We start from the raw sequence: 20667 nt of genomic DNA, 5'->3' as shown, positions 1-20667 counted from the left end.
TAAATAAAAAAAAAATAAATAAAAAATTGCCCAGGTCTTGGATCTCGTCCGATAAGAGAGAAGAAACGTTTTCCTCGTTTAAACAGTTTCGAATTAGGGAATGTTAGGGTGCTCGGAATACCTTTCAACGGCAAACTCTTCGGTACCTCTCAATTTCCAACCAGCCGAGAATTTTAAATGTCACGTCGTAAAAGGCAACTGCAAACGGCTGTAAATCGATCGCTTGAAAGCCTGTCATATTTTCTCACTTTTGTGCACACACGTTAAACCTCTGTCCCTTAGATGGGTGTAAGGGTGAAGTTTCACGGACACACACACACACACACACACACAGATATTCTCGGCTTAAAATCAAGTGGGTCAGGTCGTTCAACTACTCTTCGATTTCTCATTTCGACAAACCAACACGCACAATTTTCGTTATGTATGTATACAAGGTATAACTGCGAGCTGGCTTCGCGTCGCGAATCGACTTTCCCCTTATCTCAGGTTCGGAGCACTCCTTTTTGTTCGAATGAAATCGACGTGCAATTTGATCGCTCGATTTCACCCCGAATCGTTACCACAATAATGCACCCTCCTCTACGAGAGAGACAAACTTCCGGTCGTTAATTCGTTCGGTGATCGCTGTCAAACGGAAGAAAAATTGCACCACGACAGATGGATCGATCTGCGATTTACCGGCGATTACGAGGCAAACGGAAATACAGTTGACGAAACGTTGAGTAAAAATTAACGTAACCAGACGGTGGTTGCAAAGAAGTTTAAATATCCCGCTAAATTGAAATCGCCCGCTTGAACACTTTTAAGAATCCGGATACTTGCGAAATTAATTATCCCTTTAACGGACGAGGATCTCTTGCAATATAATCGTGAAACATACTCCATAGATCTCATTATTATACTTCAGTGTGAACGAAGCAGACTTGGAGTTATATCGACACTGACCATTGTAACCACGGTGCTGTAGATAAGACTACAGAAACAGAGACAGAACAGAATAGAGAATAGAACCGAGTTATATTTAAGTTTCAACCTTACGGAACTTTACGCAATTTCGGGATAAGGTGCGTGAATAATTACAGAACAAAACGCTTCGTTTCTTCACATGTATGTAACATTATATTTTGTCCAAATAACCTTGTGGGCTATAATATTTATATTTTTTAAGCGAGGATTCTGAGACGAAAATCTATTTTTTTTTACAATTCTTATTACCATACTAGAGTAATCAACAGTATAACAAAGAAGGTATGTAATAAGTTACGAACCACATTACATATGGGATACACAACAATCTGTGACAGAGTCTTACAAACATTTGAAATACGTTTTGCAAAATTAAAAAAAAAAAAAAAAAAAAAAACACTGGTCAGCAATAATACTATAATAGTAAACGTAATAATATTAAAGCTAAAAATATAACAATGATAATACAGTGCACGTTTGCAGGATGAGTACCTGCAATAAAAAATAATTAAAGTACGTACAGAGCTTTGGAATATATTATATTTTTCCAAATTGACGGTTGCTGCGAAAAAATCAAACCGCCTCGTTTCTGCTCCGTATAATAACGAACAAAGGCCGTAGGAACGAAATACACTTTCTTTTTCAAAGTTGGAATATCTCACATCGTAGATCAGGAATTTTCTGGTTCGAACGACAATCGATAGTCGTTTGTTTTCACTTTCCTATTTTTTTTTTTTTTCTTTGATATCCTTTACGTTGCGATAAATCGCAGATGCTTATCGGACATGCATTTTTCAACGTTGACATTTTTCCTAACACCATACGTACAATACGAATACTTCGCGGCTATTTTCGCAGAATTTAATTTACAGAAATAAATATGTATCATAGTTTCACAGTCGGGACAAGAACACAGAGCAAAATAATTTGAAAGAAAAAAAAAATTGTGTGAATTAATATTTTCTATGGAAAAAAATTACTACGGTTACTTTTTCCCTTTATAATCGTCTCCTTCTGTCATCCTTCACATTTAATACCTGAATAATTTTGCAATATAAATAACGGCTTACCGATGCTAATCACGAACGTATAATAATAATACAACACGTAGATTCCTCGCGCAAAATGCGGGGGCTTTACTCGACTAGCACTTGTTTAAACAGTTCAAGAATATAAATAAGAGAATTCTTCTTCGAGTAAAATCCAAATACTCGTAGAAATTATACGTTTACATCGGAATTGAATTTCCCCTAAAACTTAATTACCATTCCACTAGCTGACAAAATCAACATGTAGCTGGACCATAAGAACGATGTTCCAGAATTTGGCATCCAGCTGTCTAACGGTGACCTGCGAACATGGTAAGAAAAAAAAATGACCGATGAGTCTGCGTGCTGAAACTGGGTCACCAACCTTTTCGCCACGAGACAATAGAGCGGAGATACAGCTATAATTAGGGGCACGTCTCGGCAAAAGGCTTGCGAGTACGAGTGAGTAGAGTAAAATTGTTTGTCTATCAGGGGAAAAAAAAGCCATTCATCGATAGATCGGGGTAAATTTGACGAGGGAAAAAAATCGTCCTCCTCAATTTTGGACCGAAAATTTATTGGGATGGGATGGAAGTTACGAGTTCGGAAAGTTTCGGAAGCGTTTAATTAGGAATTATTTGATGGGGAAACTTGAAGCAAAGAAATGAAACTTTGAGGAAACAACAAACTTTTGAGTGGTCAAAATCCGATGGCTCAAAGTTCCGAAATTCAAGACTTCAAAAATTCAAGTTACGATAGAGCAAAATTCCGAAAAATAAAGTTTGCGTTAGGTAAAATTTCGAAAGTTAAAATATACTCGAGTGGGTGTAAAAAATCAGTGAACCGAAAATCTGAATTACCAGGATTCCGAACTTAAAAATATGGAAAATACAAAACAAAAAAAGATATCAAAGCGGTGAAATTTCATCGAGCCAGAAATTCTCAAAACCCAAAATCTTCGATCATTCCGAATTTCGATGTTTCGGATTTTTTAATTTTCTAAACTTTGACTTGACGGAATTACGTCCTTTTGGAACTTCGTAATTTCGAAACTTTGATCGAAGGTTTTCGGACCATTCGAAACTTTGATCTATTGTCAAAATTTCATTTCTCTACTTTAAGTTTCGCTACGAAAAAACTCGGAATCTGGAGCTTTCGCAACTCGTCAAATTCGTAATTTAACTTTCCGCCCCAATTTATTAAAAAAGTTGTAAGCTCGACTATTTTCGTTCACCCCTTTACTACAGAGTAAGGGTTTCAACGATGAAAATATCGATCGAGCATGTGTAAGCAGACCTCCGTCGAGCTTTCACTCCCCTGAATATAAGGCGTACAAGGCGTTTGGTTAATTTGTGAAATTCACTGTACGCGACCTCGACACGCCACCTTTGGCATTACGCGTTCTATAATGCCAAAGTTTATCGCGGTTCAACGCGTTCCGAGAATTCGTTAGTCGGCAAACTTGTCGAAAAATTCAACCGTAATTTGCAATGTTATATTTATTTATTTCTTTTTCTTTTACATCTAATCGAGAATTTCAACATTTTTATCGCGTTTTGTGTATACACTTTCGTTAAACGGCAAAGTTCTCCCAATTTGCAATGTTATCGATTTATTTATTTATTTATTTCTGCCCTGCGGAATTTCAGCAATTTTATTGATTTCTATTCCTCTCCGTCCCGCATCAGCTGCCTACAGTTTATAATATTACGGTGACCCGGAATTTTTGCTTCGAGTAAACAATGCGTTATAACAATCAATCTGCTACTGGTTGAATACATATCTAGATACATATAACCTCGACGTATGTACGTCGACGCTACGTTGCATGCTTCGTGTTATTTTCGTTCGTATCGATCCGGGTAAAAACGTAGTCACCTCATCACTATTCACGTATTATTTTAACACAACAGTCTCGACAAAGTTTTCGAAAAAAATTGGCCGTGAATTTTGTCAGCTAAAAAAAAATTACGCTCCGCTCGAGCCTCTGGACCTGATCAAACATGGCGAAAATCTAGTTAAAATAATTCATCGCGAGTCGATCACGTATTGAAAAATAAAGAGAATAAATATCTATAACCAGTTTGCGATGCGAATAGTCACTTTCTCCTTATGGCGATGAGCAAAAGTCGTTTTAATACGTAACAACGGCCGGTCGATGAATTCAGATGGGAGAAAAAATTAATCGAAGGTTACGCATCTGCATCCGGTTTAAAATTGGAGAAACAAAATATTCAGTATAACAAGGATTATTATACCGACAGTGAGGGAGGTCAAAATTCAATTCTTACAGTGTAATTTGAACGATATTTTTGAATATGACTGCTGATCGCAAGATCTTGGAAGAAGATCGGTTACGAGTATAAAAGTTTACAGGAACAAGCAATGTTGATAATCGATTTTACACTTCGTTAGTCGAAAATTCGTACACAGTGTGCACAGATATGACATATAAATTGTGCATTGAGTAGATTTCATCCAATTTATTACAAGCATCGTGTATATGGATACAAATATAAGAGATTACTCGTCTCGATAAAAAAAAAAGAACACTACAATAGGAATATAAAAAATGGTCGCCAACATTTTTTTTTAATCAAACAACAATTTCTGCTCCTTAATATCTGAGCCCAATACGATCGATACGTAAAACTAACTGTAAACGTGGTAGAAAATTTCGTGTATGTAAAAGAATCAAGATAATGTCGTGCAGATTCGTCTCCATGATCAGCTCAGTGAAATCTTTCGATTTCAATAACGCCTTGCAGTCTTGCGAAGTTGGCATCGGTTCGTGCAAGTTTTCTGTTCTCAGCTATTTCGCATACCTACATGATTCGCAAAATTTTTCAAACGTATTTGCCGTGCTCTCGGTTCGTTTAACCCTAATTCTCAAGACTGACGCCACAGAATGATATACATACGGAATAAAAAGCGATAATGATAGTAATAACAAAACGGAATTCGTAAAATGAAAAAAACTAAAACAAAAATAAACTCACTTCGAGCACGCGTTTGATCGATCGATAGATCGGATCGTGTCGTGCACGATATATAAGGTACTGAAATACATTCTCTCTTCCGGCAGAAGTAATTTACAATTCTGTTGTGTGAGCGACGCGTTTCATTTTCACTTGTTAATCAAAATTTAACAATACGATCCTGAATTCATAGCTGATTCACAAAATAAAGTGTAGTCCATACGTTAGAAGCAACTGATCGTAAGTTTGCTTGTTTAATTTAATCCTGTAAATTCGTTTAATTCCTCTTGAAAACACGTCATCCCTGAATCTGTCAATTTCCGGTCTTACCTACTTTTTCTATCCCATAATCGCGTCCAAATAAGAAACATTTCAGCGATGTCTGTAAGCGATCGATCTTCTTCAGGCGCTCTCCATCGGACAAATACGCGTTTACAATTGTTTCCCTAACATCTGGGTCACAGAATTGATCTATGCACACAGAGGGTGGAATATACGAGTATATGCACGTCGAACAATCGGGTGCGGACAAACCGCTTGACGAAGATTGAAGAAAGGCGTGCGGGCTCGGACGAAAAGGACACTCGGCGATAATTATGTACGTATACAGGTATACATGTGTGCATATACGTATGTATACATATATACGTAAATATATATATACAATATATGTGTATACGTATGTGTGTATAACTAAACAGATTAATCGTACGAAGTAACCTACAGGACGCCGATGACGCCGCAGGCTGCACGATCTCCCGCGTTTCCGGTTTTCAAGGACAGAGAGTGGTTTCCTTTCCCCAGGTCGTCTTCACCCTCGTGAACGACGATACTGCGTCCAACGATGCTGTTTCTGCCGCTCAGCGATATCACGTTGTCCAATATTTCGACCGTGGCAACTCCGTTCGTCGATTCGATGTTTCCCAGGTCGCCGACGTGCCTCACGGCGTCACCAGGAGCGCCGTGATCGTGCTGGAATAAGAAGATCGAAGATAGATCAGACTCCGGCATCGAATACGTCGAAGAATCGATCAAGCTTTGATCCGACTCTAACTTGTCGTTAAATTCGACGACTCCTCACCTTGTCCGGGTTGAAATGACCCAGAGCGGAAACGCATCCGTTGCTGAGGTCACCGGCCTGGTGAACGTGGAAACCGTGGAGACCATCGCGCAGGCCCCATATCGTTCCATTTATCTTGACAGGCGAGTCGCTCGAGTCTTGTCTTAATTCCAGGTTCCCGGTGACGTTGGGTTTCTCCACGTTATTGGGTGTTAAACGGACGACTGCGACGTGTTCCTGGTAATTTTGAAAGTACGGTAAGAAAAACATGCAGATCGGTTGTAAGCGGTAGAATTTATCCGAGCTTTGATCGGCGGGTCGTTATATTAATGCGATAAACTGGTTCGACCAGTCGCCTTTTCGAACAACACGCTACGAGGAATAAAAATCGACGCCTTCGAGCACTTTGGAAGTATACATCGTACCGGGACGATGTCTTGCGGGCATTATTATTCCATTATACCAGACGTATGCATGTACGTGATGCGTACGAGCGAGACACGTTCACCTTCGCTTCGTTCAAATCGTTAGTCATGTAACTCTGTCCGAAGTGAATGTTCGGCGTACGAAAAACGAGATGAAAAAAATTTGAGATTGAAATATTTGAAATATTTAATTTTTGCCCGGTTTCCGACACGTAATTGTAATTTGTACTTACAGCCGCGACGGCGACTGCGCCGAAAACCAGAAGCGTCAGCATACCTTTGACCGACATGATCGTTGATCTGAAACAAATACCGAAAAGACGTTGAAGAGCGATCTGTTGATTATTTTTATTGTCGATTCTTCGGCGGCGACGCGTATTGTCGATACACTTGACAAAGTAGTTTACGTCGAGTGATTGAGATAAATTGGAGCGCAATTGTGACGCGTTCATAATTTGGTAAGTCATTGGATTCCGTCAATACGTGCAGCGAAACGTTTTTTCGGATACCAAACCGTGCAGTTAATAACGAAATGATCGAGACCGACTTGACGAGGATTTTTCCAAACGGAAGGAAATACGGCTAATACGATATTTGACGACAAGTGTTACCTGATTTGCTTCAAGCTGGTCAACGGAATCGTTTAAACGCAACGAAGTGTAGAAAGAATTCTAATACTTGAATTGGTGAATCAATCCGATGACTGGTTCGGACGACTCGAGTTATATAAGTCGATAAATACAAACGGTCAGACTTGGTCCAAGTATAATTTTATCTAAGGTCAGTGGTGCGGTGTGCAGCCTAATCGCAACTGCCGTCATTATACATATTTACATCTTTTATATAAATCCACGAAAGCAAACTCAGCCGACAGCTTTCCGTAGCGATGACACAAGTGTCGGCGTTAAAATAGTTTGGGAAAAATTTTTTAGAAAATTTCAAGAAATCTAACGTTATCGCAAAGGTCACCGTTTTTCGTATTGTGAGCTTCCACGAAGATGGTTAAGATCCACTTTACAATCAATTTACGTACATCGCCATATCGTATTTATCGTGAAATGCACAGGAGCTGAATATGTTGGCGTTTTTTTGTATATTTCTTTGTTTTTTCTTATCTTCATCGCGATTTCTACGCATCGGAAATACGTTCTTTGGACTGTTGACAAAACCCCGAAAGGTGTATAATATTCCCTGGTAAAAATGGAGCTATGATCGAATTATTCGAGGGTGCTTTTCGAGGACTTTACGTATAATTTAAATCGTTCGCGAAAACCGCATCAGATTCAATTGCGCAGAAAGTATGAAATGAGAACCATTCTTCGTCCGTTATTTATGGGATGTACAAACAGCGAACTGAATACGAAAATTTTTCACCGCTAGCGCAGGCTCTTTACCTCCCTCGATTACGGTCGTCGATTTTCGAACGAATCAAAAACGCGAATTTAAATCTCCAGAACGAAACTCGACGCTCTACGAAGTTCCACAACTACGAGGTCCAATTTCTCGGAGTGCTTTTAAGCAAGGAAATAAAGTCTCGTCCGATTTTCCAACACCGGTGTAATTGATTCTGATGAAAATCGACGACCGTCGTGAATGAAAATGGTTGTCGCGGCCGATGTGAAAGGCTTACAGACTTGAGTAATATTGCCAACTTTCATCAGTCGAAGTAACTCCTGACCCGAATGGAACGGACTTGTAACATATCCGGGGCCGGGAAAATCGATGCCTCGTAAAGGTCCGTCGTTCTCTTTGTCTTCGCGACGTCTTTGCGTTCTCATACCTTCGATAAAATAGCCATGGTCGTTTTTTCCACGTACATTTTTTTTTTTTTTTTTTCTTATCGTCGAACTTATTCGCTTATTCTACACGAAACTTGAGATTCGTTGACGATCCTCGATTACTCTACGCCATACTCACGGGTTATTGAACTTTTAACAAATTTCCAATTTATTTTTCGTTTTCCTGCTCGCAGTTTGTGGTTTTACTTTGGTGAAAGTGGAGAACAACCTGCCGGCTGGACGAACGACACAGTTTCACTGACTGCGGGATGCTGGAGGCACTTCTGTCTATATACCGGCGCCTGTTGTTCACCGGCTCTGCTTTATCCCCTCTCATTAACTAACCCAGCCCCTCTTTGATGTGCCATATTTATCACCTGAAACCGGCTTCACTAAACTATTTTTCAATTATTTACTACGAATCTTCGCGATTGGTTTGCGGACAAATCGCGTCTTCTTCGTTAAAAATGAGCATTTCAGAGAGAGAGAGAGAGAGGGAGAGAGTAACTGAAATTTTGCGCGATAGTAATTTTGCGAATCTATCAGAAATCTACAACGATTATATTATTAATGTACTAAAATTTCATTTAGTCAAACTGCAGAGCAAAGCGTATTGCCTTTACCGAAAAAAGAATCATATATCAAAATATGGAAAAGTATTTGATTTTTATCACTTCGTTTTTCTCGAACCTTTTTACCATCCGTATGTAACGTGCGTTCCTAATCGTTCAACTAATTGTTCAACCTTTCCATAAAAGGAGCGATAAAGTTTTACAATACTTGTACGAGAAAGAAATGCAAAAAAGCTCGCTACAAGAAAAAAAAAAAAAATTATCAAACGACACGAAACTTTTCCATGAATATGATAACGAAGAAAAAATTAAAAAGTCGTCATATTTCATGGAAAATAAAAATCTGAACAAGTAAATAGAAGAAGTCTTCTTCGGCAGAGGTCAACCAAATCGAAAATATAATACGCATCAAGTGCCACGAATTAGTAAATATTTTTACGAACCGTCGTTAACTCGCCGAAGACATTTACCAAAACCAGTCTCTCGACCAGTTGCTGTATTATCATAATATTAGAGGTCAACGTAGTCGGGCGTAAAAGGCGTCGCAATTAAGGTTGAAAGTAAAAGTGAATTTTGCCCCTAGGTGCAGCGGCTGCGGCCAACAGTGTTTGCGACGTCGTCGAACGACTCTGACGTGAAACCGAGTCGTCGATAAATAGCTTCGACTTTGCGGGTCGCTTCGCCAAGTCGTAGCAAAAGCTCCCAGCGCCGATTCCTACGTTTCAGGGCATTTACGTGGCTCGACACGTGACAGAACCGTTTTCTTGCAGAGCACACTCGGAGCTACGTGTCCAAACGTTCCTAATGCCTGGTACCAACACATTTTCCCTCACCCTCACAGCCCTGAATAGGAATAGTATAAATCAATAACATCGGACTTTGTCATCGTACGCGAACCTGCGACGTGTCGTTCTGGGCCAAGGCATTTATTCATATGTTATTCAAAATCCATGACAGAGTACAGCTGTTAGATTTTTAAACTTTAAACAAGAAAAATCACAATGCGCAAAATCTTCCACCAGATATAAACTTTTGGATTACGACTCGCATTTGTTGGGCTGAACGTGCAGCACTTTGTTAATTACAATTCGTTGATATTCGATCGGTATACAACGCATGCATGTCTCCGGCCTTTGGATAAGTGTATTAAACGTTATTATTCCGTGACATCATGGGTCCCCACCTACTTTCTGACCAACTATAATACACCTCGCATGGTCAATCAAGTTCAATTGTTCAACGCCGTCAAATGTCGGGCGTATAAAAATTATAGATTACTCGTTATTCGCATATTTCTTTAAGTACATTTTGAACAATCGATACGATCTTGTCGCTATACAAAGTTAGGATCTTTTAATCAGGATGCAAATATATGCAATGAATTCGCAAGAGAAAGGAATGAAAATGTCAAACGTATGTTTGAACTGTCTAAAATCTCGTCAGACGAGACGAAGAAATTTCACTGCATCGTCGATGTGCAACAACGTTTAAAATCCGCACCAACCATAAATTACACTCATCGAATTTATTCTTCCATCGCATGCAAGCGTTAAACATTAATAATTTACCCACGTCGCTTTGATTATTCAACAGTTACGCCTGTTTGTAATAAAATTCAGCACAACGCGATAGGAAAAACGAATTACACCACATACTTCGTTGATAAGTATTACATTAAAGGCTGTAACTTTCGAGATAACGGCCTGAGTACAGTCTAAAATCAAGCATGCAAATTGAACGGTGAACATTCATCGGTGTCAAGTGCATGCCGCGAGATCCTGATCACAGAAAATCAGGACATGGTGCAGCCGAAGCAACGTCGTTCCGTGATCGCGTGAAAATGATCCAAGTCTGCATCAGGGACTCACTCAAAACCGATGATCCTGATTCCAGTTGTAAATCGGATGCTATGATAAGGAGACACAGCCGTTGCACGAGAATCGCGTAATTGACTGTGGCAAGTAACTAAGTAAGTGAGTAAGTAAGTAAGTAAATGAGTAAGTAAGTCAGTTTATCGCGCTAAGACACCGGACACTACTGAATGTGTCGAATCGGATCACCCAGTAACATTCTCCACTTCATCCACTGACGTGACAGTTCCCGACGCCCCACCTTTGCCTCGACTTCGCGGACCGTAACGTACGATTGTTCGTTTAGCGAAGCCCGCTGCTTGCGTTAAAACTACTTCTCCGCATCACCGATCCAGCAAACGAGCAATTTTACGCAAACGGAGACCCTGCGGCTGATTTTACAATTGTTGCCTTATCAATTCGCACTCAACGACACCGCTATACAGCCACGAGTTCACACGAGATCTTGGAGATAACTTGACGCCGATTTTTTCAACAAGGGTCTTCGGGAGATGGTGAAGTATCACTTGGAAATGGATACTGAAGGTCCGGTCTGGAACAGCTGCTTCGCAGAATTTCGGGTTTTTGAATTTAGGAATCACTGAAAAATATGCAGCATCGCATACATTGTGTATATATATATATGCGTGTGTGTGTGTTTGTGTGTGTGTGTGTGCAACGTGCATTCTGAATACTCGAAGCCGGGGTATGAAAAAATGATGAGGAATTACGCTGTGAGTCCGAAGCAGTGGCCTAGATATGAGAGCTTCACGTGTGTACGTTAATACTCGTACTCTGTATACGTGTTCTTATACGCTGTGACTGTATAATAAAACAGTCGAGACATAAACACACACACGCACACACAGTGACACGCGCATGCATTACGTGAATGCGAATAGGTACCGTGTAGTTGACTCAACCTTGGTAACGTATTTTATTTTTCTTTCTCTATTTTTTTTTTTTTTTTTCTCCGTATGGTTAAATATCGACGTAACCCTCCGACGTGCATGGTATTTCATTACCCGATATATCGTCGTTTGGGAACGACCTGAGAAAGTCGTACCAATTGGAGCCAATTGACCGCTCTTATATTTTTATTTCGTACGAATTTCAGGCAGGATACAGACCACGGAAATCTAAAACAGGCGATGTGCAGTTGCTTGTATTTTTTACGAACCTTGAGGCGTGTCTTAACTACCGATGATTAATTATTCGCACAACGAGCGATTGGATTTGTAAATTTTTTTTATGTTAATTCAAAAACCGTACGTGAGGTTGGGTGAACTTGATCAAGGTACACCTGGCCCTTGATCTGCTTACTCGTGTGATCAAGGTAGTCAAGAATGCGACGAAGGTCAGGGAGTATCTACTGTACGCGATTCAACGTTATACGGTATTACACAAGAGTAACAACAAATGACGCAGTCTGCGTAAAATCAAGTCAAGTTATACTTGTTTAAAATTAATCGCTTCAAATTTTTGGAAAATCTTCCAACGGTACTTCGGACCGAATGAAAAATAACCAATTCAACCAAGATCCAACTTGGACATTCGATTAGTCTTCAGTGGAATTGATAGAGACGATATACTAGTTTGGCTGGCTTGAAATTCTGCTTACGTCGACATGCGATGATCGAGGAAGTAAATAATAACACAAGTATTATCATAGCGGGTAACTGGCACAGACTTCTTATATTCTTCATTCATATTTGGACCATGGTAATACACTTTAGACACTATTACTCCGTACAACGCGACGTCTGTTACGTGTACAGTCTACGCTACACTGTATCAAAAAAAATCCTTCCTAATATTGACATTTAGAAATGTGACATCGGGATTTTCTATTTCCCACTTGAATAACATGGAAATAACTTTTTTTGAACTTTAAGCCAAAGGTTCTTTGTTGACCTTTGACCTTGAATAACTTTTGGAAGAGTAGATTTATCATAAAATGATAAATCGGTATAATCTTATCGGTACACTGACGCGTTGACGAGTTATAAAATTTCAAAGTTAAAAAAAAAAACAAAAAAAAAAAAAATTTCCCACGTTATTCGAACGGGAAATAGAAAATCGCAGTGATACATCTCGGAACGTTGATATTACGAAGTAAAACTTGGACAGCATCATTTTCTCATCATTTGTAGCAATATTTTCGACTTGAATTTGGAAAAAAAAATGAACAGTCGATCTTTTCGATAAAGTCTACCGTGCACGCAGAATTACACAAAATTCCTAAGTGATGTAAACTATTATGGCAATTTGCGAAGGAACACGTGGCTTGCAAATTCCATCAAACATCAAACGCTCCGCTCTGTACACGAACGAGCATATCGAGTCGGCAAAACGAGCAAAATAATCTCGACGTATTCCGACGTAGTTTCAGAGGTAAAACAGGCAAGAAAAATCGCATCATCATTGACCCGAGAATCCTAGAGGTCTTCGCGATTAACCTTGGCGCCGAGTTCGCTGTCAGCCAGCATCGTAATATCCTTGTGCGGCTCATCATAATGACGAAAGGAATGCGCGAGTCTGTTAAATCAGAGGATTTTCACCCATCAGGCAACGATAGAGACCAACGAAAACCTCGCGATTTCTTAATCGTTTGGGAAACGGAACCGTGCATGCGGAACGGCTCCTGCATCGTTTGGAGCCAACGTCCTGCCAACAAGCGCAACAATATTCGCGTACGCAATAGCGTTGCACATTTTGGAATTTCATTAGCAGTCGTCGATGTAATTCCTGGCTATTATTCACGGCTGGATTACCGGTTAATTACCATTGACGGTTAGCAGCTGCACGTCCAGCCGGAAGGTCGCCGATGTATCTCCTCCACTTACTCAAAAACACCGATCGTCGATGCTTACGACCTCAAATGAAGATTAAGAGAATAAGAAATACCGGAAACGTTTTTGCTTCTGTGGTTTCTCGAGAAACAGGTGATTCGAGTAGTCGCAAAAAATGGTCGGGGACCAGTTCGCAAAAAGTTTTCCAACCTGCTGTGCAGCGGTTTGCTGGAACCTTTCAACCGTCAAAGTAAAGTTGAAGCTACAGTCCAGGACGCGATAGCCCGAGATAAAGCAGCCTGCAAAACGCTTCGCGGAAATCACAAGCAATCTCGAAGCTGCCACCGGGTTGATATGAAACTCATCATCCCAGGATCTGAGGTACCGAAAACTTGCGAGTCTCCGTAGCCGGTAGGAAGGTGTATAAAGGTGGTAGGAAAACGAGGAAGAAGAACAAACAGGACTGAGAGAAGGATCGGGAAGGAAAACAACCTGGAGTAAAAAAAAAAGCTGCGACATCACCGCGTGCACAAATTTGCCAACCACATTATTAGACGCACTCGACTGACTGACGACTGACTGCCTTCTCGACTGGTTGCTTAGTAGTTGCTCATCGTTCACCAAGGTCTTCGAGATCCTCCAAGTATTTAAACGTACCGCGCCTTTTCGCAGGGACACACAAAGAGCTCCGTCTTCGGAGATGAAAGTTTATTAGCAGTCCGCAACTTGCGATATAATCGGCTTGCGTTATTCTTCGATATTTCGAATCTGTTACCAAACAACAAGTCCGCCATGTCGTTCGCCAAGGTGTTCGTCGTCGGGTTCGTCTTCAGCCTCCTCAGCATCGCCTCCGGGGAGATTTACGACAGGACTCTTTTCATCAGGAGTCTTCCCGGATTTCCTGGCTACAGGAGCGACCTTTACGAGGTCTACATGGAGCCCTATCTTTTCGTACGTATTGTTCTTGCGTCATACCGAAACATGAAAATCTTTCCTTCGACTATTCCACGTTCACGTCTCGATAAAAGTGTCAACGGTTGCGATTCTTGCAATTTTCTGGACCCTTTTGCCGTTTCCCAATTATCACGCAGTGGATATAAATAGTGGCGAACAGTGCGTGAGTTGTTTACGAACCGTTACGCAACGGACAATGGGCCTTGGTTTAAGGCATCGATTATTCATTTGGATGCGAGATTCTCGCGTGAGGAAGAAAGACGGATAGGCGATGTATGCGCGAAACGCGATAAAGTAATTTCGTCTTTTCCAGTTTCATTGTATAAGACACTCGTGTGTATAGTCGTTGCTTGTATCATTGTAGTATATTATTTCACTCGAACTTGAAACGGTAAACAAAAATAAAAAACGTACTGTTACGGTATTGGCAAAATTTTGGTTACAACGCTTGAAACATCTCGATCACAGATGCATCGCAACAGCGGTATTAAAAGCTGATAAAAATACGTTGGTGCGTCGTCAGAAATACTTGGAAGAATTTTTTGAGCATGGAGTTAATTAAAACTGAAGCTCAATTCTATCGAGGTGAAGTTTTCCCAATTATTGCACAAACAAAATCACCTTAAATGCGCAACTTTTTACTTCAACAATCATATTTCGTAGAAACTCTGAGCAATAATAGTTGCGTGTAATCAGGCGTAGTGAATGTGCGCATATATTATTTCAAGTTAATCGCATTTTCAATGATAAAATCAAAGTGTAAACGATGTCTGGAACCATGACCAAGTATTTCGTAGGCATGAGCATGGTTCCGTCAGTCACAAGCTGATAATTCTATTGTGCGGACGAACGTTAGAGATATTAATGTTCTTGTAGAACGTACATACATCAGCTAGGTTGGCCGAGCGGTCTAAGGCGCCAGACTTAAGTTCTGGTTCCCGTCTGGGAGCGTGGGTTCGAACCCCACACTTAGCAAATACGTTTTTGCTTCTCTTATCTTTTTTTCACAAAAAACATCGATTCGGAAAAATTAGAGAGTGGGTAAAATGGCTGGGGTTCTACAGATTTTTGTTGAAAAATGTTGCAGTCAATGGGACTGAAAGCGGTCGTCCAAGTCAGGGCCCTCGGGGATGATGGTTCTCCTGTCGATGGACCCCGTGGAGAACTGACTCTTCAACAATACTTTGAAGGACTCAGGATAAACGGGACAATAGAAGGACTAAGCCCGGGACTCCACGGATTCCACGTTCACGAAAAGGGTGATTTGAGACAGGGGTGCAAGTCTGCAGCCGGTCACTACAATCCTTACACGGTATAAATAAACGCGCTGTGAAATATACTTTTTGCCAATGTATAATGATGAGATAAAGAAAATACTCGGATTTGGTCAGGCCGTAATTACTTTTGATACATCGGAATTTTTGGACTGAGATAAAATGGTGTCGCTCAAAAATTTGGAAATTATTTTTTAATAAGATTTGCTTCAATTTTGAAAAAAAAATTATTTTCACGAAGGTTTGACATTATTTTTTTGAAGAGTAACAGTGATCCGAAAAATTGAATTTAAATCTGAATATTACAAATACAAATTACAACGTGAGACGCTAATTTCCCGTTTTTCTTTTGTGTCGAAATTCGGTATCTATTTCCGTAATCAACAAATTTACACAGTCAATTAATTCCAGATGCGTCACGGAGCCCCAAATGATCTGCTTCGGCATGTGGGTGACTTGGGAAATATCGAGGCGGGTGAAGATGGAATCGCGAAAGTAGATAAAATGGACCATTATCTGACATTGACCGGAGTTCGCGGTGCGATAGGCCGAACCCTTGTTGTCCATGAAAAAGCTGACGATTTTGGACGGGGTCAAAGTGACGATAGTTTAACAACAGGCGCTGCCGGGAATCGTGTCGCCTGCGGAATAGTTGGATTCCTGTAAATAATCACTCCTACAAAAGTGTGTGAAACACAATTTATATACATATTATGCTGCGTTACAGGCACAATTTACCATTTAGCCTGGCACTCGCAATCAGTTTTCTCAGCAATAAACATCCGTTGAACTAACCGCTTTCACGTTATACATAAGTTTTAATAGAATTTGTCATTTTCCGTCTTCGTTGATCTTATTTACGAAAATATACCAAGTTTTACACAGTGATTAAATTCTAAGGCTGAAAATGTGTTGTAAGATGAGAAAAATCGATGCGGTAGTTCGCCTTACTGTCTGCAACTCGCACTACGGATACATCCTAGTTTATTGGCAATCCGCAAGCTGGCGCCACCAGTATCTCAATAATTATAATAATGAGCCGAGCGTGATTCCGTTCAAATTTAAACTTGAGTAGCGATACGAACGACAAGATTTAAAAATCTACTTCAAATATTCTGACTGTGGATATACGGACGATTTATTTCTTCGCAACGTTCAAGTGAAAACGATATTAGTCAGAAGTATAATTAGTTCCGTACAAACGACGAATCACGATACAGCGATCCGTCTGTTGTAATAATACATTATGTGATCCACGATATTCAACACATTGTATCTCCGCGAAAAAATATTTCTGGCATTTAAAAAAACCTCCGGATTCATCGTCAATGTGCAGACAGTTTCGGTCGCTGACGAACAACCAAAATAGTAGTTGAATCTAGGCGGGCATCGCTCTTTTTCAAGTATTATCCGTCGATTTCGATTGTACTTCGGAATCAAAGGACAGCCGATGGTCGCCATGGGATTTTTCCGACGGTTTTTTCTCCTCCATTTCCTCCAGAGCGAGTCGTACCTTCGCTACTATTTCGGGTGGCGATTGACGTCTGAAACCCGGTGTGTCCGGTCTGTGCTGCAAGTCATCCTGCCTCGGTACAATCGATGCGCCGAATGTATGCGGCTGGAAATGTACTGTAAAAAACAAAAAAACAACCATTCGAAAGAATATATTGAACAGTTTTAAATAAACTAATCAATATTGACACCGAGCTGCTAAAAGCAAAAAATTCTCGGTGCGAATTTCTTCAAACACGTATCTTCGAAATGTCTGTATAAAATTCTGCGTAAATTGAGACAGTGCAAAGTTATAATCGAGAGAATGTTCAATTGGAAACAATGAAAATCTATTTATTTATATAAAGTTGGTAATTTCAGTAGAATTTTATTTCAATAAAATAGGTGACGCTGGAATGAATTTAAGATTAAAAAAAGAAACATACATTCTTCGGGAATGTGTATTCCAGCATTTAGATAAATATATTTGCAGCTATTGTAATATATTTCGCGTTCATGTTGCGAAAGCTGTGTACAAATACTCAGCTCAACTTGTTGTTACGAACGTGCGGTAATCTCAACGCTACTTTGGCACGCTTGAATCAGGTATTGAAGAATACTTTGGATTTTCGCGCATGCGCAAATCGTGGTAAAATCGTAAATCGGCGTTCCGAGTTTCCCGATCGCTTTGTGCTTATCGGACCGTTCTCGGAGCAACATCACGGACACCGAACTCGGTCCATTTTACGAAGTAAACAGTGCAGTGAATCAAGAGCGTGTCAAAGTGCGTATTTGTGGTTGTTGATTAATTTAGTTATTTTTTTACTCGGATTTGATTGTGGAAGTGCTGGACTAAAACCGCATCTGCTTATTAAAATTTGTGTGGCTTTAAAGTGGTGTTCATATCTGTAGCGTCCTGGAAATCAACAATTATTGCAGTTTTCCCAGAGCAATAAAAAATAAGCAGGCTTAGAAATCTAGAGTGATTTAAGCAAGAGATGAAAAAGGTAAGAATTTGACAGATAATCGAGTAAAAGTGTAAAATTATTTCAGTTAAAGTACTTTAAGGAAGATTATTAAAAACAACATCGGAGAAGTAGAGAAACGAGGATTAAATTAAATTTTCAAAAATAAATACATGACGAAAATTTGCTATCATAACTATTTAAATATGTTTGAAAAACTTCTCCTTAGAATAGAATTTGCGATTCAGATTTTCAGTTCTGTTCACGTACATGAGAATGAAAGTAAAACGTTACCAGGTACGTCGTGCGGATCGTACTCGGGAATATCTTCCAAATCGTCAACGCCAAAGTTACGCCTACCACATCTGAATATGAACTGAAGACAATCAACTATTAGTTTCTTTGATGATCTCCACATAATAGTACACTATACATTTTGATGATGGTTATTTTATGTCGAATTTTATTTTCATGTCAATCACATCGTAGGATGAATTTTGATTGATTCAATTGCTGATAAAAATTCTTTTTAAATTTTGGGTAAACTGATACTAATTAATCGATTTTTGCCGATTATCGCGGATGTGTTTGACAGGTTAGATGTGACGTTCAAATTCGTACACAAATTCAGTGACAGAATATTGCGTACGATCAAAAGCTCCGAAATAAAACACTTTTAATTTTGAATTCCGCACCGTCCAAAATGTGCCGCCACCTCTCGGTGGTTTTTCAAATTTCTCGTCCCGCGCTTTTTACGGTTTGTGCTGCGTGGTAAACAAAAGACTACCGAACACTAGACATGGCTGGAACCGACGAAAACGGCGAGCCGATGGACGTTGAGGTCGTGCCGTCAACCAGCGGCATAAATCAGAAGAGTAAGTCGAGTTACAGAGCCGCGCATTTGCCGTGGTAAGTCATCAGTAAAGTTACAAAACAACTTTAACTAAAGTTAGATTAGGTTAGGTTAGGTTAGGTTGGTTTTCAGCCGTCCTGTCGACGTTTCTTTTCACCACGTCTCTGACAGCATGTGATTTTTTATCTCAAAATAACTGGTCGAATAACTGATCATTTTCATCACTTTTATTCCCAGGGTGGAAAAGTATCGTCCCCAAGTGTTTTCAGACATAGTGGGCAACGAGGACACTGTTGCACGGTTGTCTGTTTTTGCCCAGAACGGTAATGCGCCGAATATAATCATCGCCGGGCCGCCTGGAGTGGGAAAGACGACGACCATCCTCTGTTTAGCTCGGGTTCTTCTTGGACCAGCTTTCAAGGATGCTGTTCTTGAGCTCAACGCGTCTAACGACAGAGGAATCGACGTCGTGCGAAACAAGATCAAGATGTTTGCCCAGCAAAAGGTACCCCGCGGAAAGACAGACTGTTCGTTAATGTACCGTTAACTTTACAACTGGAAATGCTAGGTATTCTTTAATCGCCGGCATAGGTCACCCTTCCTCAAGGCAGGCACAAGATAATCATACTCGACGAAGCGGACAGCATGACCGACGGTGCTCAACAAGCCCTACGCCGAACCATGGAGATCTACAGCAACACCACCAGGTTCGCGCTCGCTTGTAACAACAGCGAGAAAATCATCGAACCCATACAGTCGCGATGCGCTATGTTGCGGTATGGAAAACTGTCCGATGCCCAAGTCTTGGCCAAAATCATTCAAGTCTGCGAAAAGGAGAATGTGAGAAGAAACGTTCAGGGTTCATGAACTTTTTCCACTTATCTAACTATTTCATAGATGGGTTGTGATGTGTCTTCTTCCTTCAAGGCGTCTTATACCGACGATGGATTGGAAGCAATTGTGTTCACTGCCCAAGGAGACATGAGACAAGCATTGAACAATTTGCAGTCGACTCACAATGGATTCGGACATGTGAACGGAGAAAACGTGTTCAAGGTTTGCGACGAACCGCATCCCCTTCACGTTAAAGAAATGCTTGAATTATGCTCGAAGGGAAACATTGATAAATCATTTGGGGTGAGTTTTCATTATAGATTCAGATGTTTCTTATAATTTTTCATTTCTGGTGACTATGAAAATGTTTCGATCGCAGATAATGTCGCATTTATGGAGGATGGGATACTCTGCTGAGGATATTATTGGAAACATATTCAGAGTCTGCAAAAATCTCGATATAGATGAGAAAATGAAGCTTGATTTCATCAAGGTTGGTTTCGTCGACATTTCACATTTTCATTTATATTGACTCACGTGATTTTATTTCTTTCAGGAAATCGGTTTGACGCATTTAGGCATCGTTAATGGAATGAACAGTCTACTTCAAATGCAGAGTCTTTTGGCCCGTCTGTGCCGAATAGCTCTTAAAAAGTAACACGAAGATGAAACATACCCTGAGTTAATATACACTAGCTATAATAACGTTCAACTATGAATCAATAAAATAATTTATATATTTTTAATCAATTTCAATTTAATTATGATCGTATCTTAACCGTGCTAAGAATAATTTTTCTTGCGGGTAAATATTTGTACAGAAAAGAATAACCAGTTTCGCTGT

General features: G+C 40.0%; 3 protein-coding genes and 1 non-coding gene across 10 annotated transcripts; 3 read left to right on the top strand and 1 right to left on the bottom strand.

Moving 5' to 3' along the window:
- The first annotated feature begins 527 nt into the window (after window positions 1-527).
- LOC107217331 (replication factor C subunit 2) lies at window positions 528-20569 on the top strand. Of its 4 annotated transcripts, none has more exons than XM_046740178.1 (7): window positions 528-543; window positions 18934-19045; window positions 19227-19494; window positions 19581-19829; window positions 19917-20126; window positions 20203-20316; window positions 20380-20569. In XM_046740178.1, the coding sequence occupies exons 2-7, from the start codon at window positions 18936-18938 to the stop codon at window positions 20479-20481; spliced, it is 1053 nt and encodes a 350-aa protein (XP_046596134.1). In that variant the 5' UTR covers window positions 528-543; window positions 18934-18935; the 3' UTR covers window positions 20482-20569. The 4 variants fall into 4 exon arrangements, with proteins under 4 accessions (XP_046596134.1, XP_046596131.1, XP_046596133.1 ...); XM_046740175.1 differs by lacking the exon at window positions 528-543 and adding an exon at window positions 16599-18178 and having other exon boundaries at window positions 18732-19045; XM_046740177.1 differs by lacking the exon at window positions 528-543 and adding an exon at window positions 16599-18178 and having other exon boundaries at window positions 18434-19045.
- On the bottom strand, window positions 1096-8390 carry LOC107217342 (superoxide dismutase [Cu-Zn]). The gene is made up of 6 exons (XM_015654842.2): window positions 8378-8390; window positions 8091-8240; window positions 6694-6760; window positions 6057-6272; window positions 5700-5947; window positions 1096-2319 (listed from the first exon to the last, which is right to left on the bottom strand). Exons 3-6 carry the CDS (start codon window positions 6748-6750, stop codon window positions 2220-2222), a joined length of 621 nt encoding a protein of 206 aa, XP_015510328.1. The 5' UTR covers window positions 6751-6760; window positions 8091-8240; window positions 8378-8390; the 3' UTR covers window positions 1096-2219.
- LOC107217341 (superoxide dismutase [Cu-Zn]) lies at window positions 11158-16474 on the top strand. 4 transcript variants are annotated; one of them, XM_046740179.1, is made up of 4 exons: window positions 11158-11241; window positions 14125-14403; window positions 15494-15718; window positions 16092-16474. In XM_046740179.1, the coding sequence occupies exons 1-4, from the start codon at window positions 11173-11175 to the stop codon at window positions 16344-16346; spliced, it is 828 nt and encodes a 275-aa protein (XP_046596135.1). In that variant the 5' UTR covers window positions 11158-11172; the 3' UTR covers window positions 16347-16474. The 4 variants fall into 4 exon arrangements, with proteins under 4 accessions (XP_046596135.1, XP_046596137.1, XP_046596138.1 ...); XM_046740181.1 differs by lacking the exon at window positions 11158-11241 and adding an exon at window positions 12278-12304; XM_046740182.1 differs by lacking the exon at window positions 11158-11241 and adding an exon at window positions 12366-12382.
- On the top strand, window positions 15298-15381 carry Trnal-uaa. The gene has a single exon. It is a non-coding gene; the product is annotated as a tRNA-Leu (tRNA).
- Window positions 20570-20667: the final 98 nt, after the last annotated feature.

This window comes from Neodiprion lecontei, chromosome 5, assembly GCF_021901455.1.
Source record: "Neodiprion lecontei isolate iyNeoLeco1 chromosome 5, iyNeoLeco1.1, whole genome shotgun sequence".
Taxonomy (NCBI): Eukaryota; Metazoa; Arthropoda; class Insecta; order Hymenoptera; family Diprionidae; genus Neodiprion; species Neodiprion lecontei.
The sequence above is the reverse complement of the archived record's forward strand: the minus strand, read 5'-3'. Positions and strand labels throughout refer to the sequence as shown.

Excerpts from the sequence above, each read along its gene's own strand:
- LOC107217342 (XM_015654842.2), bottom strand. The coding sequence starts at position 6,750 with ATGTCGGTCAAAGGTATGCTGACGCTTCTGGTTTTCGGCGCAGTCGCC. Across the intron at positions 6,273-6,693 it reads GCGCAGTCGCCGTCGCGGCT|GAACACGTCGCAGTCGTCCG; the intron begins GTAAGTACAAAT and ends CAAAATTACCAG. Across the intron at positions 2,320-5,699 it reads TGCGGCGTCATCGGCGTCCT|GTCACCGTTAGACAGCTGGA; the intron begins GTAGGTTACTTC and ends CCATGTTCGCAG.
- LOC107217341 (XM_046740179.1), top strand. The coding sequence starts at position 11,173 with ATGGTGAAGTATCACTTGGAAATGGATACTGAAGGTCCGGTCTGGAAC. Across the intron at positions 14,404-15,493 it reads ACATGGAGCCCTATCTTTTC|TCAATGGGACTGAAAGCGGT; the intron begins GTACGTATTGTT and ends AAAATGTTGCAG. Across the intron at positions 15,719-16,091 it reads GTCACTACAATCCTTACACG|ATGCGTCACGGAGCCCCAAA; the intron begins GTATAAATAAAC and ends AATTAATTCCAG.
- LOC107217331 (XM_046740178.1), top strand. The coding sequence starts at position 18,936 with ATGGCTGGAACCGACGAAAACGGCGAGCCGATGGACGTTGAGGTCGTG. Across the intron at positions 19,046-19,226 it reads AGAGCCGCGCATTTGCCGTG|GGTGGAAAAGTATCGTCCCC; the intron begins GTAAGTCATCAG and ends TTTTATTCCCAG. Across the intron at positions 20,317-20,379 it reads TGAAGCTTGATTTCATCAAG|GAAATCGGTTTGACGCATTT; the intron begins GTTGGTTTCGTC and ends TATTTCTTTCAG.